This window comes from Colletotrichum paranaense (assembly GCF_030867605.1).
Source record: "Colletotrichum paranaense strain IMI 384185 chromosome Unknown Scaffold_4.1, whole genome shotgun sequence".
NCBI lineage: Eukaryota > Fungi > Ascomycota > Sordariomycetes > Glomerellales > Glomerellaceae > Colletotrichum > Colletotrichum paranaense.
In genome coordinates this window covers 794,861-812,782 of record NW_026848962.1, presented here as the reverse complement: position 1 = coordinate 812,782, position 17,922 = coordinate 794,861, and the positions used below count along the sequence as shown (strand labels likewise).

At 53.0% G+C, this 17,922-nt stretch overlaps 6 protein-coding genes across 6 annotated transcripts; 4 read left to right on the top strand and 2 right to left on the bottom strand.

The window, feature by feature from the left end:
- Positions 1–3,050: 3,050 nt before the first annotated feature.
- Positions 3,051–3,749, top strand: CPAR01_05243 (uncharacterized protein; the record flags this gene model as incomplete). The annotated part of the gene is made up of 1 exon (XM_060489522.1): positions 3,051–3,749. The coding sequence occupies one exon, from the start codon at positions 3,051–3,053 to the stop codon at positions 3,747–3,749; it is 699 nt and encodes a 232-aa protein (XP_060350988.1).
- Positions 3,750–4,818: 1,069 nt separating this feature from the next.
- Positions 4,819–7,754, bottom strand: CPAR01_05242 (uncharacterized protein; the record flags this gene model as incomplete). Its single annotated transcript, XM_060489521.1, has 3 exons — positions 4,819–5,530; positions 5,592–7,401; positions 7,460–7,754. The coding sequence occupies 3 exons, from the start codon at positions 7,752–7,754 to the stop codon at positions 4,819–4,821; spliced, it is 2,817 nt and encodes a 938-aa protein (XP_060350987.1).
- Positions 7,755–9,614: 1,860 nt separating this feature from the next.
- CPAR01_05241 (uncharacterized protein) lies at positions 9,615–10,415 on the top strand (the record flags this gene model as incomplete). The annotated part of the gene is made up of 1 exon (XM_060489520.1): positions 9,615–10,415. One exon carries the CDS (start codon positions 9,615–9,617, stop codon positions 10,413–10,415), a length of 801 nt encoding a protein of 266 aa, XP_060350986.1.
- Positions 10,416–10,800: 385 nt separating this feature from the next.
- On the bottom strand, positions 10,801–11,352 carry CPAR01_05240 (uncharacterized protein; the record flags this gene model as incomplete). The annotated part of the gene is made up of 1 exon (XM_060489519.1): positions 10,801–11,352. One exon carries the CDS (start codon positions 11,350–11,352, stop codon positions 10,801–10,803), a length of 552 nt encoding a protein of 183 aa, XP_060350985.1.
- Positions 11,353–12,840: 1,488 nt separating this feature from the next.
- CPAR01_05239 (phosphatidylinositol-specific phospholipase C) lies at positions 12,841–14,319 on the top strand (the record flags this gene model as incomplete). Its single annotated transcript, XM_060489518.1, has 1 exon — positions 12,841–14,319. One exon carries the CDS (start codon positions 12,841–12,843, stop codon positions 14,317–14,319), a length of 1,479 nt encoding a protein of 492 aa, XP_060350984.1.
- A 1,961-nt stretch (positions 14,320–16,280) lies between these two features.
- CPAR01_05238 (casein kinase II beta 2 subunit) lies at positions 16,281–17,567 on the top strand (the record flags this gene model as incomplete). The annotated part of the gene is made up of 1 exon (XM_060489517.1): positions 16,281–17,567. One exon carries the CDS (start codon positions 16,281–16,283, stop codon positions 17,565–17,567), a length of 1,287 nt encoding a protein of 428 aa, XP_060350983.1.
- Between the last annotated feature and the right edge of the window lie 355 nt (positions 17,568–17,922).

Here is a 17,922-nt window from a genome sequence, read left to right as displayed (position 1 = left end):
TTGCTCCTGTGAGGTTCGTGACCCAGGCACGTAGTAGCGTGCATTGCGATGAGATCTCCATCTAGAGGGAAGCGTGGGGAGTGGTTCGAGCACATGGGGAAACGAGGGTGAGAGAGGGAGAGAAGGAGAAGAGAAAGAGCTGGTGGTGGGATAGGGGGAACGTAGGTTTTGGGCTTGACCTGGCAAGATTAGGTCAACCATCCCAACGGTACCCAACCAGAGATGAGGGGAACCAGCTCCGTCTCAACGATGATTTATGTATGCTTTGTACGCTTTGGGCCAGACGTATGTCTACGGCCGAATCGCATTGGAGAGATGGCATGTTTGTAGCAGGCAACCTCGAAACACTTTCGGCTTTTATAGTGGGTATGCTGAATGCCGCAAGCGGATCCGCGCCGGCATTTTGAGATTGCTGTTGTTGTTCATGTCTCTTCGTGGGCTAATTGATGCCAATCCACTGGAGTAGTAACTGAAATATCTGTGGGTAGGCGGTTCAGCGGGAGAAAGAAAAGCAACAGCATAAAAGCGGCACTCTACTCATGAACATGTGCGCTTGTCCGCGATTACAGGAGTAGGCTAGCTCCGCCAAGCAAACCAAGCTGGATCTTGTTTGGCAACTTGCCATGGCTTTTTGGTGGGTTGGTCGGCACTATGCCGAGTAAGTCGAGCGGCATCAGAAATGTTCAGTTGGAACTACTTCGTGATCGCCACGTTACGTGCAGGTATGTTGGCGTTTCATGGGTCGGCATCTGATGGCCATCTCGTCGTGGGGCTAGGGCTGTGGAGTGGTAACTTAATCACACCGAGCCAAGTAACGAGGCGTACACCGGTCTACGGGAAGCCGGCCAAGATGGGATAATGGGGTTAGAATCGGCGATCGGATTTGGGAACATCAAACGTGGTACGTTACCTGAAGAGCCCGGTGGCTGGTGGAAAGTTGATGACCCGGTATCAGTGGGTTCATGATTGATCCGTCAGTCCTTTGAAATCATTCTAGAATATGCATTTAATATCACTAATGAACTTGAAGCCAGAGCATTCTACAGCATGTTAATTTGCGAGAAGCTCAACGAACACATAACCCTTCCCGTTGACATGCAGATGCAGTCGGCATGCTACGTTGTGTCATCACAAGCCAACGTGTTCATGATGGAATGACGAAGATCATTCTCTGGCGATATGGCAAACATTTTTCAAACACCGTTGAGGGATTTGATCTTCCTTACGGCCGGGTGTAGAAGCGTTGGATGTTGGAATGGATAGCAGCCTAGGCCCCAGGGTACGATATGCTATGCCGCACCCAACCCTGCTTATTGAAGCGAGCGAACGAAAGACAACAGGGACCTGTGAGGCCGGTCTAATTCCGCGCTACCCTTGAAAGAGCATCCAGACTCGCCAAAGCTCACTATTCCTGCCATGACATTGCTTTGCGGCTTGCTGCCAGCCCCCCGGAAGATGGGGGGATACTGTGCCGAGTGGCCTGCCTGGCCGTCGAGGTAGCAGGTGATTGGCAACGTAAGTATCCTCGTCAGCCAAGATTCACCCAGAGTAATTTCACCCTTGAAAGAAATCCGGCAATATGGAAGACAGCATGCCGAGAGGAAACAGCTCAGAACGATACCAGTTCCAACGACGCCAACAATGGCCGGCGCCGGAGTTAGTGGCCTGGCAGGGGCTGTGTGATTTACTGGGGTGAGTGAAAGGGGATCTCTTCATCTTGCTCAAGAAAATTCGGGAAGGGTAAAATGCATCAGGGGGAGGGGTGGGAAGGACCGAAGGAATGGTTCGTGGCTGGGACATCCGAGACTCGATCCAACTCATTCGGTACGGGTTGCCGCTGGGGTACGACGGGCGGTGCGATCCCTCGGCCGGCGGGTGTGGTTGAGAAGCAGAGGGGCCGAAGGCGTTGGACAATAGCAACGTTGCCCCACACACATCCGAGAACAATGTCAATCGGGGGGCTCCACCGTGCCACCACAATGGAAAGAGGCGTTCGGCAAAGTGGGTCGATGCTCCGAGTGGTCCTCCCCCTCCGGCTTCCGCACCCCCCTACTCTACGCCCATCCAGTGATGCAGCTTTCCGGGGAGAACAATAAACTGGTAATGCCATTCAGCCGTGTGAAGTGTCAAACTTTCCTTTAGTGTTGGCCGGCTTTTAGGTACGCAGGAGACAGGGGCGCGTTGCTCCCATTGGCAAATGTCGTAGAGAGGACCGGACATCTTCCGCCTTGCCCTGTTCAGGCATGGGGGCATGTCCCTCGCCATGTGGGCACTTGCTCTTTTGAGGATGTTATCTGGTTTGATTTGTTCCTTCGATCGGCGTGTTTTGGGCGCAACAAGCATCGTCGGGATCCGCCACACCCTTGTTCTGGCTCCGAATGCTTGGGTCTCGTTTCGCTGTTGGTTATCACAAAGGTGTGGTCCGAGCAAGAGGAGCAGAGAGGAGGCCTGATTTAAACGGAGATTTGCGGGAAGCCGGCCCAACTCATCCTACTCTGGGAGCTCAAACAAGCTCACCGTGGCTAGTAGTGGTTGGAATCTAGCTTCTGCGCTTACACCGTGTGTCTGTGAAAGAATGTCCCAGGTGGAGCTGGACAGCGAAAAGTGAGAGATGATGGATTGTTGATGAGTGATGGAACGGAGCCCATTGTGCTTACCTGGTGTTTTCTTCGGCCTACCCACTGAAATGGGGAGGCACTGCCCATTCGAATGTTCCGTTCTACCGACTGAACAGGGAAAGCTGAGTTTCAATGTTACTTCTCACGTCTGGCGTCTTTCTGTCACATCTCCGCTAAAGAAACCTGGTCTCACCTTGAATGTGTTGTCATATGCCTAGGGAAGTGGTTATATATCGACTACTACTGCTTCTCATTCTCATCTCACATACGCTTTGCATCTTGTTCCACTCCACGTCTTCATTCTGAGAAAAAGTCGAAAGATAAAACGATTTCAGCCATCTCTAGCAGCTTGCACAAACATCGGACGTTGAAGACACAGCTGCGTGCCTTACCTCATCACCACTTATTCTCTACGCATCGCCATAACCGAAGATGGCTTCAGCCACCGAAAGCGTCCAGACCCAACACCTTGCTCTACTGTCAGGCCTCCATGCTCTGACGATACCCAAGGATAATGACCCATGGAGACAACCTCAGCCTCCAGCATACTCTCCGCAGGCACAACCGACGGTCTTTGGCAGCATCGCATCCCACTTTGTAAGACGAGATATCACTCATGAGAGCCAATACAGTCAACGGATCTGTCATCTTCCCCAAGACTCAATCTTGGATGCCGACGAGGAAGGGGAAGAGGAAGAACCATCACCCATTTCCCTGCGTATCTCAACAAGAATCGACGTGGCCAGCGATAGCAACCTCATCGCCCTGCCCTATTCGCCTGCGGCACAGGCAAATTCCATCGCAAAAGCGGTAGTCAATGCCATTTATGAGAGAGATTGGACAGCGGGGTGTCCCTTGATAGATGAAAATGGGCGGCCAAGACCATTGAAGCTGGAAGTTGATGCAGGTATCACTGTGAGGGGTTCGTCAAATGTCATCGGCACGGAAGCAGTCATCACAGAGTTCCTTCGTCGTGGAACGTACACACAGAAGAACCCAGCCAACCGACAACCCCGGAGACAGTCTACCGATTCCACAGCGTCTCCTTCATCGCCAAATCGGAGGAGGCCGGCCTCAGAGCTAGATGCACCAGAGCACCCAGTATACAAGCGCGCTCGGAGTGAGGAGTGAGTCTAAGTCCGTCTGTGTCTGGGTTCTTCTCGAGCAATGCTTCTTTGAATTCGGCGGTTCAGCTTTAGTTGCAATGGTAAGATGAAGGGAACGCAGAGGCATGTCAAGCTGAGCCCGTTGATCTTCAGGGGGACCTTAGTGGTGCTCGCCTGTCAGTGTCACTATGTGTCGCTGTTTGTGTAACGGCGGTGCAAAGCTATAAGGATCTCGCACAACCTATGTACCACTGGTATTGAGGAAAATAATAGTGCCGAGGAATGGGTGGGATTAGAGGGAGCTGTCTAGATCGATCTAGATGAGGTCGAAAGCTCGATCATGGTCAGCTCGCTGTATTCAAATTTCAGCAATTATACTGAGTCGACTTTGTGTCATGAATCGTGAACCCACATCTAATGTATTCTTAGCAATGAACCAATGGCTTCTCAATTCCTCTTTATGACAAGGCTGGAAATCGGTATAGCTTCTCCATTGATCTGTGAGATCGGGCTCCCGAGTATCGAGGTTTGAGCAATCCGGCATATGATGAAGGTCCAGGGTACGAAACAATTGACGTATATCCTCTTCTTTCCTCATCGCGGTACATCTATCGCACTTCCTAGACGTTGGCCATATCCACACCACCTGTTTGCTCCGTTTAAGGGATGGTTCTTCCGACGATCTGGTAACCAGGTCCTAGCGCGCCCGGGGAGCTAAGCCGCGCTCCCTTTCTTACCCGTCATTTGCTCTACATCGTTACACACGCATTACGCATTGCCTGGTTTGGGAAATCTGGCCGCGGACGGGGGTTCAACGGCAGGAGATCGATGACCCCACAGTTCTACAACACAGCATAAACCTGACTGCAAATACTGGCAAGTCAATAACTGCTAGCAACTGTCTGAATGAGCTCATCCGTCTGAGAATCGGCTTGACAGGACCAGTACGTAAAAAAGTGTCAAATTCTAATAATAATTGCTTCGCCAAAGGTTCTTGCCATGAATTGTTGTATAATTCCAAACTTACGGCGCAGCCCTCGATAAACGTATCAATGTAGGAGAGCTCTGAACACTGGATTAAGGAACATATTGAATCAGCCCCGGCCGTTGGGAGCATTACTCAAGTTGAGGTAGCTCTTGGCCTCATGGGCACCCTGCATCAACACCAAGGCAAAGCAGTCACCAACCCGGCCACCGGTGACAGTATACATGAGGTCAGGACTCTTGAGAGTTTCGATCCCTTCAACTGGGTCACGAATCAGGAAAAGCTTTGACGATTGCCCGTCAACATAGTCACAGACCGCAGGATAGAAAACATCGCCAAGAGGGTCAACAGCAACGAAGTAGTACTCTTCATGGCCAGGTCCACCGTAGTAAGGAGCCCACGCGACGACAACACTATCGGTAGGGCCACGCAGTTCAGGTTCGACGCGCAGCCTAGAAACGCCGAGCTTTGCCATGGTGGTGCCATAGTAGTGCATCAATCGCTGAGCTCCGTCGTAGATGAGGGCGTCATTCTGATGAGCCCACAGCTCCGAGCAGAGTTCATTGTCTGGTCCGCCGGTGAGGACTGCGTACAAGTTGCCGTTGCTGCAAGAAATGATCATGGTAGAGCCGCTAGGGTTTACAAGAAGAGAATACTCGTATCCGTCGGTATCATTGTAGCCCGAATTCGGAAGGGACTCAAGCTCATAAGAAAGGGTAGAGGAGCCCCCCTTATATTTGTGTGTGATGTCAACAATCGGGTTCGTGGGCTCGAAAGTTTGTCGATGCCCAATATGCCGCTTTGTGAAGTTGGAGGGTAGTCTAATCTTGTCAGCCCCGAGTATCTTGTGAAGCGGTAGGGATAGTAGAGGAGGCAACTGACGAGATGCATTCACGAGTCAGTGGACGATCGTCGGTATCCAACAAATTTATCTCCTTCAAACCCAAGATATCGATGTACAGTCTGTTACGCCAGCTGATTTGCGTGCTGATGCCTGTACAGCCATCCGTCTCGGTAAATCCGCCCTGGAAGCTGCCCGTCTCAGAGAGACCGATCGAAGCTGCAACTTGAGCAACACCCTTGATGGACGGCTCATCAATGATGCCTACGGACTTATCCCAGGACGCGATCTGGAGGCCACACTTGATACCTATAGGCAGACCAAGTGTCGTGGAGAGCATCAACTCACCCTCCGCTTCGAAGACCGGCTTGAAGTAGGGCTCCCAGCCACTCTTCTTGCTGTTAGCCGAGTGAACAATGTCTATGAGCACATGGGCGTCTTGCAGACCCATCTCAGCGCCCGCCAGCAGTTTTCCCTTGGCCGCTGCTTCGACCTCAACGCGTGATCCGACGTTGATACGTGGCCCGATGGTAACAACACCGTAGGACAACCCAGGTAAACCCACGTTGATCAAGTCATTGTAGAACTCCTCCTTGTATGTGATCTGGGCATCAATCCCTATCTTTAGAACAAACTTGATATCCGTCCTGATGTCGACTTCGCCCTCGAGAAACCCGCCAAGAGGAGTCCAGCGGGCTCGGCCAGCGATTTTGGCGTTGCCAGACGCACCGCATCCGACGCAGAAAATGTTCATGTATCCGTTAACGGTCTTCTCAGGGTCCTCCTCCTGAGAACCTAGCGCTTTCAGAAGGATCGAATCACCCCATGGGGATTTGACCTGCTTGGTCTTGGGATCGGTGAGCGTTTTTCCATCGGGATTCGATGACTTGGAGTCGGGTAGCTGCCAGGAGATATCTTTGTTGATGGAACCTCCGATTGAGAGAATTTGTTGCGTGGCGTGGTAAATTGCCTCAAGGGGCTTCACTATGACGTCTAGGAAAGACCAGAATGAGCGCCCACGGAGATGCCGGCGTTGTTTCCAGAAGGTGTCCTCTGGATCAATGTCGTACTTGAAATCCTCTGGAATAGACTCCTGGATGAACTGAGGGGCGATTTCCTGAACGAATCTGATACTCTCGGCGCTCAAATGGGTGTACCCTAGGTCATCATCGAGATCTTCGTCGAAGTAATCACCAAGACAGGCCGTTGGAAGTCCGTACTTGGTGTCTACTGGAGCGTCGCAGTTGCGTGATGCCTGCAAACTGGTGGAGTTCCCCGTAGAGGAGCTGTTTGAGAGTGGACTGCCAGGAGTTCCGGGCAAAGCAGTTGTAACAGGCACAGGTGAAGTTGATCCGGTCGTGCCAGGGGCAACAGATTCTACAGAAGAAGCGGAACTAGGATCGAATGGACTACTGCCAGATGTGGCGGCCGGTGCGGATCCCCATGTGAATGTTGGTTCAGAGGCTGAGGAAGGTTGCGGGTGGTGCCCTCGAGGTGTCCAACGGCCCCATTCGGTTTCACCGACAGTGATAATATCGTCAGGGTGACTAGGAGTTCCGGAGGCTGTTACAACGAAATCTCCTTCGTGAAACTTGAGTGAAGATACGCGGAAGAAACAGCGGTCGCCTTTCTTGTAATCACCGCAACCTTTGGCGAAGGCGACCAAGATCAGGCCGTCATCAGTACTCCAGGTATCCACGGCATTCTGATATCCATCTTGGCTGCCAAACGAGATGACCAGATCTGAAGAGTCGTATATGACGACTGCTACATGATCGCAATGGTCCAGGTTTACTGACGGGGCAGTGAAGTGGTAGGTGACAAAGGCATAAGCTCCTGCCTTGGCCGGATCTACTCTATTGCGTGAGCTCATCGGGTTGATGAGGATAGGTTGGCATCTTCGACTTACCTCCAACCCCGTAGTACATCTTGGAGCCCTTGCTGGGAGGAATGGGGATGACGTTGGCCGCCGGCTTTGTATCGCATGACCAATGGATGTTTGGCGACAGGGTGACGTGAGGCCCATCGTGAGCAAACGTTGCGGTTTGTTCTCCCGTAAAGCCAAACCTATTGGCCTTTTCCACGGGAGATGGGCAAGGCGTAGGGACAGCAGTCTTGGTAAAGGTGCCGTTGCTACCGGGTGCAGATGAAGCCGGATATGCGCTTGCGGCGCCAGCTATAGCTACTAGCAGTGCGGCTCGCATCTTGAGTAACATCATGGCGCCCGGTCGAGCATCCAAAGACTAAGTGAGTGACTGAATTAGAAGAAAAGATGAACGATAAGCGATGAGTGAAGCGTAGATGAGTGCGGCGGTCAGCTTGGCAGAAAGACATACAGCGTATTTGCTACATGGGCTGGGACTTCCTTAAAATGTTATGACCATAGAGTTGAGTGCAATGCTACTCCTCAATGTGATCTCAACAGAGATTTAGTATGTGATCTCACCAGAGGCTGAATGTCAGGGAGAATTTTGTAATTCAAAGCTGTTTCTTGAAGCCAAGACAAGAGATTCCTCTCTCATCAAAATCAGCCGTCGATAATTCCGACGGCATATAGGATCAGAATGCCGTGGAGCACTTTTCAGCTGCAACAATCACAAGAACGAGCGGTCTTCACATTGCGAGACTCACGGTTTCGACGACCTGAATGTCCCCAGACGGACCACCAGGAAAAAGAAGCACAAGGCAGTCCCAGAGGTGTTCAACTGATAATGGCTTCCCCGTTCCGCACGGAATCTGCCATTCGAATAACATCCCACTTCGACCGGCTGATCAGACTTGTCACATTTATCCCTTGCGCCAAGCCAGCCACACATACACAGTCAGTATTCAAGTGAGCTGCTACTGATGCCTTCTGTCTAGCTGATGAATGAGATGACATCCGGATACCTTTCACAGATCTGAGCGCAAAAACATTTTGAAAATCGCTGATTGACTTGTCAATGCACGCCGAAGAATATTCTCACCTCTCAGACTACATTCTGAAAGCCTCTATCTAGCAAAGTGATCGACCTCGCGATACCAACGCCGGATAATCTCTTCAAGGACGTTATCCGGTTTCAAACATGTACATGCACTTGACCAAATGTGACAGCACCAATTGAGAATGCCAGAACAGAAAGCTCCTGGACTTCGGCACGACTCACCTCAGCGGAAGCAGGGCACGCCGGTTCAAACAACTGCATTCTTCGTTACACTCAAACAAGCTTAAATCTTAGCTGGGTTTGCAGAATTGGAATGGGAAAGTCCCTTACCATTCCTGCGAGAATCTAGACGAAATGCCATACCACTTTGCGGTTCAAAGGACAGCACAATATTGGCCAGCTGATGGTAACCACTTCTTGGCGGTTTTCATTTTGGCTTGACAGCTGTTGTCGCCATGACCGAAATGCGGCTGAGGTCTCAGCCACGTTTCTCACGTTGATAGTAACGGAATTGCTATGGCACCTGTACTCCCCATATCGCCTTACAATGGCGCACACTCCAACCTACGTGTCATTCACGCGTTGGAAAAGTCTCAATACACAGGCTTCCAAGTACAAAGGGACCTTGGGAGTGGATACGAGGTGAGTTTCGCTATGCTGTTGTGCAAATCGCACTGAAAAAAGAGGAATTAGGTGAATACCATGAATTCCTCCTAAGTATGTAAGTCGGAATGGTCAGTGGGTGACATTGGAAGCTTTCTCTTCGTTATTAGGCGCTCTCGGAAGTTTAAGTAGCTCTCAATAATATGCTCATACATTTTTAACGAATTTGATGTAGAATCATCATGTCGATCGTACCACGGAAGAAAATGGAGGACGGGGGCCAAATTATCATCAAGATCGCCCCTAGCGGTTGAGGTTACAACAAGACCGCTTATCTAAGACGTGCGGCACAGTTCTTTATCCTCTTCTAGCCTGTTTGCCGTCTTTCCATCCTCGCTTTTCATATTTCTGAACACTTTTGGCTCAACTCTTGGACAGCAAGTACAAATTCATACAACTCCTTCACCAGAAACTAAAAAAGGCCGAGGTGGAAAGCGGGCACGCCGTTAGGGTATTTGACCACAACACGAAGGCGAGATGCGGACGCTTGACCAAGTCGAGTACTCTGAAGAGGCTACAGTCGCCGCCGTGACCGACTTTTACGTCTTTCTGACCAAAATGTACCTTCCCGAGTCGGCTGTCGTGCACCCGCCGCCAGGGGGGTGGCCAACGTTGGCCTCTGATTTACAGTGCCTGGGGAAGTCAGACGAGGTACTGAGCCTACTTTCACACCTACCGTACATCCGCCAAGATCTCGACGATAACGAGATACCAGAAATCACCCCTGGAGGTCGTTGGATAGACTGGCGCATGTCCGGCACCTGGGTACGCGAGGGCGGCAGCGACATCGACGAGCTTCGCACCATCACCGAGGGCCCCGCCATCACGGAGCACGTACCCGAGAGCGTCGTCGGGCTGACGATGAGCGAGCACCACACCTTCTTGATTGATACGGAGCTCGGCGTCATCTACTGGCCAGAGTGTCCCGGCCGGCTCCGCGACGGGCCCCAGTGCATCGAGGACGACCCGTACGATTACTGCGACGATGAGGAAGACGCCGAGTGGCGTGCCGACGGCGCCGCCTGGTCTGTCGCCGACTTCTTCAAGGTGCTCAAGGCCGAGTACCGCTTGCTGCGCTGGGTGCCGTGTAACGAGTACGAGGTCTTGGGTTCGGAGAGCGCGATGACGAGGAATCATATTCCGGCGCTGCAGGAGGTTTACCGGCGCCACGGTTGGCCCAATTCGCAAGAGTATCGAAAGGAGGAGTGCCTTGAGGAGACGAAGGCGGTTATGATTGCAATTGAGCAGGCAGGGGACGAGGAGGAAGGGCGCACTTAGATTTCATACGAATAAGGTGTGCCCATTTGCGTGCTTACTGGTATCAGGCTCGTTTCTTAGCCGCGTTCACTATTGTTGAGAGCCATACGCCGAATGAGCTGGTTACTCCGGTAAAAGAGTAAATAAGTGATTCTCACAAGCGTAGGTTACATTGGGCCTCGTGTAAAGCAGCCTCTATGCTTATCATGTTTTGATTACAAATTCATTACTTTCGTGTATATATAGCTCAATGGCGTGAACAGCCTCCCGACTAAATCCGCCCTCGTCTCTTAACTTCTGACCACCATCTCTTGCCTGGCCTGTCTTCCTCAATATTTTCCTGGCCTCTTTTATCAATAGCACCCTAATGTCCTCCTCGAGTTCCGTCAACTGACGGTTCAGACTTTCAAGCAGTCCACCTCTTAGTCTTGGCGGCAGGAGCCGGGCAGGGAGTTGTGTTTTCCGGGTCAAAGATATCGTCTCCAACCCAGACGGGCCAGACCTCGTTGATGACGGCCCGCGAAGCATTGTTTTTGGCAGCGTAGACGTTGATGAACATGGTGTCGGTGGCCATTGTATTGGGCAGGCCGTCGGGGCCGAACAGCTGCACAAAGGTGAAGTTGCCCTGGGCGCCGCACACCTTGCCAGTGACGGTGGGTTTGCCCCAGCCGTAGCCTTCGACCTCGTAGTGGGTGATGAAGTCCGCGGTCGAGGACTGGACGTAGAGGCCAGCGTAGGGGGGATCGACACGGTTGAAAAGGAAGGAGAATCTGGCGTGGGGCGTGCCTGAGAGAGAGGTGATTTCGGGAGCGCCGTAGGTGGTGACGTCGCCGTCCGTGTGGTTGTACCAGCCGCCGTGGTTGTATTGAGGCCAGGTATTGAGCGTTGGGGTGTCGGCTGCGGCAGCTGCCGTAGCAGCGACGGCGAGGCCTACGGCGATGGAGGGAAAATTGACCATTTTGAGAGTAGATGAGAAGAAAGTGAGGTGTTGGAGAAGGATTGTCACGAAGGGGAGCAGATGAGGGCATCAATCGAAAGCTCACGAGAGGTATATGATTATTTATACTCGAATACAGTCAAACCCGGGATGTAACTCATGAGTCTAGCCATGCTATTCAGCCTTTTGCCCCTCTACGAGGTCTTGGCAAGAATAGGCAGAAGGGCGGGTATTGCAGATTTCATCGTAGTGCCTCCAAGCTCGACCAGGGCCTGCCGCCCGAGTCTGATGCTATCATGCCACGAACACGAGCGCGACGGGTAAGACTCCCAAGTTGGGGTTAGCCGTGGAGATTTTGGTACCGAGATCTGATTTTTGATTACTCCATAATGGTTCATGGAGAGTATCTCGAGCAGAGGAGTACGTGGTAAGGGAGTTGGGAATAAAGCGAATGGCTCTCTCAACTACTGAGCCGTTGAGCAGAAAGAAAGGACATAGCTTGAGGTTTAGCAAAGACCAAAGTTCTTTCTGCAATCGTGACTGAGGTCGTTGAAAGAGGAAGGTGTTTTTGCTACGAAGCGAAGCTGCTTACGTCCACGAATACGATCTGACTGCTTCAGGGATTAACACGGGCAAAGATATCATAGGCCGCCCTGCCCGCTGCATCCACCCGGGCACCGGGAGTAAGCCAAAGGACGTGCATTCTGCGGAACCTAAACACTATTTCCCGTCCGTCCCGTTGGAGGCCAAATCGTCTCTTGTTTTGACTCTCTTTGCATCAGATCTTGATCAACCTAGCCTTGGCTGATCAGACGGACAACAGGCCCCGACCACTTCGTCTCTGCCTCCAGGTCTGCTCATCCCTGCTTCCCATCACCGTACCTTACTTCAGCTGCTCTTCGGTCCGAACTGTCGCCGTCTCCATGCGGTCGCGTCCCAGCTAATCCATGGCACAGGTTGCAGGACAACCAGGCACACCCCAGAGTTCAGCTCTTTTGCGCAACTGGTATCTCCCAACGGCCCAATAAGCAGCGCCAATTGCAAGAACAGCTTCTGTCTGTCACTGCTGGCGAATCACGTCCAGTTTCAGGACACTAATCGGCCAGCTCTACTCCAAACCAGCAGCGCTACGGCGCATCATATTGCGACGTCAATCGCACCAAAGACATCTTTGCTGCTTGCGGCGTTACCGATCTTGAATCATTGCTGTGACTGTGAGGAAGCCCCGGTCAAGCTGAGCTGAACATACAGTACCTACCTATCCGTAGGTAAGAAGTACCTTGCTCGCGCCGACTCGGCATGCATCCCGCGACGAGACATTCAAATCCCACCCAGCCAACCGTTGCAACGCCCTTTCCTTGGCCGTAGGTCAGCCCAGCTCCAAAAGAGCCCCATTTTACATGCAAGTAACGGCCCTCCCAAGCCTTCCAAGACGGCTCTGTACCCCGGAACACGCGTACATGAAGCCCGCCGAGGGGCTCTAAACCCCCGTGAAAATCCTCCTCCACGATGGGTAACTGCCTCTCACTTCTTCTCCCCTCCCCCTCCTCCCCCTTGCTCGAGACCACCGCCATGACGAACCTCACCATCCGCAACCTCACGGCCCTGCCAGTCACCCTCAAGCGTGTCGAACGCTTCGAGGGCGAGAGGAAGCGCACCGGAGACTTCCTGGGCAACACCTTTGGTACCATTGGCTCCTTCATGAATGCGACCAATTTCACCACCAAAGAGACCCACGCAAAGGGAGATGCCCACCAGACCGAGGATGTCGATGTTCATGTCGAGCCATTCGCCATCAGCGGCACCGAGATTGGCGCACCAGATATTGGAAACCACGATGTCGTTCGTCTCCAGTTCGAAATTGAGGGCCACCGTTATGAGATTGACGCCCCGAGCCCCACCAACCGCTCTTCCGTCATGAAGAAGCTCGACGATGCGCCTCTGGAGCTGACGGCCGTCTACGTGGCCAATGGCGCATTCCTCGCCATCATGTCGTCCGCAAACCTCAATGCCTGGATGCACGAGCTGCGCGACGAATACCCGCTACCCCTCCTCTCCATCCCCGGCACCCACAACTCGCCGACGTGCTACACGGCGCTGCCCTCCGTCCGCTGCCAGGCCGTCGGCGTCCGCGAGCAGCTCGACAACGGCGTCCGCTTCCTCGACATCAGAGTCTCCGTCTCCCAGGACAACGACGACCTCGCCCTCGTCCACTCCGCCTTCCCCATCTCCTTGACTGGCAACAAGTACTTTGCCGACATGCTCTCCGACATCTACGCCTATCTGGACGCCAACCCCTCCGAGACGGTCCTCATGTCCGTCAAGCGCGAGGGCACGGGCAAGGGCAACGACGAGCAGCTCAGTCGCTACCTCCGCGACCGCTACGTCGGCCGCGACGCCCACAGGTGGTTCGTCGAGCCGCGCATCCCGCCCCTTGGCGACTGTCGCGGCCGCATCGTGCTCATCCGCCGCTTCGGCCTCGACGAACCCCTGCGCGGCGAGCACGACGGCCGCGGCTGGGCCATTGACGCCCAGAACTGGCCCGACAACTGCGAGGACGGCACCGTCGGCGGCGGCCTCATCCGCGTCCAGGACTTTTACGAAATCGACCAGTCGACAAACGTCGAGAAGAAGATCAACTTTTCCCACGGCCAGCTCGAGCGCGCCGCCGAGCAGCTCTTCCACCTCCCCGGCATGCCCGACTTCAACGCCGACGCACCGCCGCTGCCCTTCTTTGTCAACTTTTTGAGCGCGAGCAACTTCTTCAATGCCACCTGCTGGCCGGAGCGCATCGCCGCCAAAGTGAACCCAGCCGTCATCGAGTATCTCTGCATACGCCACGGCGAGCCGGGCAAGGGTCCGCACCAGCTCAATGTCGGCGACGCGGCGACGGGCATCATTGTCACGGACTGGGTTGGCGCGCACGGCGATTGGGATTTGATCAGGTGTATCGTGGGCATGAACGCGCGTCTGCAGCTCAAGCACTAGGTGTGTCTGTGCCGCAGTGTGCGATTGGAGACTGGCGCAAAGGTTGTGGATATCAAGGGAGGCAAGGCATCATTGTTACACGATCAGAAAGCGAAGCGACAGAAGAAATGTGATGAGAATATCATATTTTATTATCAGGTATCAAACTAAGGAAGACAGATCAGGTCTCATTGAAGAGTCCAAGTTCCTAGAAATTGTCATGTTAGCGAGGTGCTTTGACAAAGTAATGGCAAAACAAAATGTAAAAATGACAGGTCTCGATCAGTTCTCCAAGGTGAATCGGTTTATGTTTTCTCTTTCATGATATTCAGTACTAGAGCTAATAAAAGGTCATCCGTGAGACGGTGGGCGTTGCGCTTGCAACAGAAAAAAGTACGGAAAAAATTGTAGACCTACCATTTGGGTATCAAAGCAAAACGAGAAACATCAGTACAAGCAAGTTACCTATGTCGCGGGTCAGCGACTTGTCAGGCATGTGAAGCAAACACCAAGTGAACGATCTGCTGGCTGTTAGTGATGCTGTCCAAAGGATGTGAGATGTGAGATTGAATTACCTCAATATCAGAAAGTGTTAATTACGTTCATGTCCAGCAAACACCGAAGTGAGCGCCAGTCAAACAGTGTGAATACTTGATCAACTCATCATAGTATCGAGAGACTGAACACGGTCGCCGCCTGGGCAGCAGAAGAGGAAAAAAATGTTTACCTGCGTCGAGAACAGTCAGCATGGCCAGCCCCAACCAGATGAACGCAAGCTTTCCAAAGGCCACTCTCCTGCGCGCAAACGCAGAGAGAATACCTTGAACACAAGCAAATAGTGGTAACCACGATCAGTTGACGATCGATCTCAACAAGAAGCCCCGACACCCAACACCACAGAGTTTGTACGCTCCGTTTGTTTCTGGCGAGGGGCATCGAGGTTCGTTTATGTCCGCCCGTTCGTTCAAATCTTCCTCATTGTGGTGTTTGCTTGTGGGGGAAGGAAAGCATTGAGGCGGAGCCTGGAAAATATGTATTTACCTATCCGACTGATGTTAGCTTGGATGCTACCTGGATAGATGCGAGCAAAAGAAGGTAAAATTTTGGCTCTAGATCAGACAAGGCTGAAACTATTGCACCGGATTCAACATTATGTATTCTGCATGAGGAATCCCTATGGTGTACGAAGTGTTCATCATATAGAAGCGAAGGGGAAAGGGGGGTGGAGAGACCGGAAAGTGCAAACGAACCTTTTGAAATTAGTGTCAAAAGCAAGGGCTTCAAATTTGGAAGCGATTGAAGATTCATAAGAGAAAATTCTGTTGCGCGTTAGCTTTGGTCCCACAACTCCGTAGACGCGAAAAGACAGGAAGCTGCGCAAGAATTTGCTCAGTTTTAAGAAAAGTGTCACACCATGGAAATAGGTCTGATTTGGATTGTTCAATGTTGTTTCCAATCATCATGCAAAAAGACAAAAGAAACCAGGTGAACTCTCGTGAGACAAAGAAGATCAAACTTACCAATTGAAAGTATTCCCAATGCCTGCCAGACGCGCGCCAGTCTGGCGTTTGCGCAATGGCAGGCAGAGGGAGAGAGGTCTTGGTGATTGACCTTGTTGAGTATGGAAAAGAGAAGTCTGCTGCAGTCGGAAGAGCTTCGTGGAAAATTTAAAGGAAAGAAAAAAGTCCAGAGTGGGGGTCCTACCTCGAGATGATGCGCTAGTCTCTTTTGGACTAGCGGGAAACATGACCACTGGCATGGCTGTGGCGGTGCTTTCGGGAATCTGTGCTGACAACCTCAGGTGGCGAAGTCAATCTTATCGCCTCCCTCTTTATAAGTGCTCCCCGCGATCTCCCGTCCTCCCCCAGGTTTCCCTCCTTTCCCAAGGACATAGCTCCAGACACGACACTGTTCGACTCGACCTTGACGTTCCCCTTACCGGTCGTGATCTCTTAGGAGTCACTCCAAACAAACCCGCCAAAATGTCTGCCGCGGGGGGTATATGGGCTCCAGCAGCCCTACGCCTCCTCCGCGTGGGCATCACCAGAACGACAAAGATGATACGAACCAAACTCGCAAACGCAACCCGCCCGGCCGCCCAGGGCGAACTCGCACACATCCCCATCCGCACGACGCCGACGGGCCGACAGCCCATTCACCCGGCCGCTCTCCTCAGACAGAAGCGCGCGGGACGCTGGTACTCGACCCAAAGCATCAACAACACCGTTCGCAGATGGATCTCCACGAGCGGTAGCCCCGGCGGCAGCAGCGCACGCTTCAGCCGGGCATCGTTCCCGAGTTCAAACACATCCCGCCGCGTGGGCCAAATGACCGGCCGCGCGCCCTTTGCGAGCACGCTCCGACCGAATCTCACCGGCGGTGCCATCGCCCGCACCCAGGGCGGCTACAGCGTCGGCGGTGGGGCCCGCTACTTCTCTCACACGCCCGCGGCGCCCGCGCAAGTGATTCAGAACGTCTCCGTCGCCATGCGCGCCTTCTGCCTCTCTGGCCAAAAGGTACGCTACGACGGCCTCAACGCTCGCGGCGACAAGCGCTACCGCGCCGTCTCGGAGCTCGAGCAGGCCGCGTACGTCAAGATGATGGGCGCCACCTCCCGCGGGAACCCCGGCTCCTTCGTCGACTTCCACATCAGCCCCACCGTCACGGCCCTCAGCCCCTTGGCCGCCGCCGCCGCTGCGGGTTTCACCTCCGCTGACGCCGCGGCCCCCACCACCACCCTCAACGAGGATGGCTTCCTCGACGTTCTGTCCATTGACTTTGCTCGCGCTCTCAAGGACCTCGCCGTCGTTTTCGCAGACCTGAAGAGGCTTGCCTTATTCGGTGATTTGCCAATCACGATGGAAAAGAAAAATGTGCTTCGGGTGCGATTCCCTGGAGTTGACGCCGAGACCGTCGAGCGGCTGTGCGATGATGCTGGCGTTCAACGCGGTATTGTTGGTCAAGACGCCGATTTTGAAATCGAGAATGGCGTCCCGATGGCGCTTCAATTCCCATACGCTCCTGACGACGACGTCAAGACCATTACTTCGCCCGGCGGTTCACTGCGGTCGCTCTCCGGCATCGATGTCGACCTGGAAGAGGCGTTCATGGATGAGATGGAAGAGCGCTCTTGGATGTCAGACCCCGAGGGATACGAAAGCTTATCGCCCACCCCAAAGACCAGTGAGGACTGCTCTGATGGGTATGAGGGACTTGAGGGCATATACAGATTCCTGGAGGAGTGTGACCGCAATAAGGGACGTTTTTAACGGGTGGGTCTTCTTTGTGTTTTCATCAACGGTCGAAGCCGCAGATTGGGTTCTGGGCGATGTAAGGATCTACGCTCTTTGTATAATAACATGGGACTCTGGCCTCACGAAATAGCCGAGTAGTGAAATGAGATTTCTTATATTTACATCAAGGCCAAGTCACTATTCAGTAGTGCATCGTCACACGGTGGACGTCATAAATGATATGTCTTGAATTGCCCTCATCTCCTATCCATACACCTAGAAAGCAACCCCGCAGACCTCCTTAGGCGCATTCTGTTGGCATTTAACTTTGGGACGATGCTTTTTGCGCAATACTGCGAGCCAATACAATCTACATCCAGAGATTGGCGAA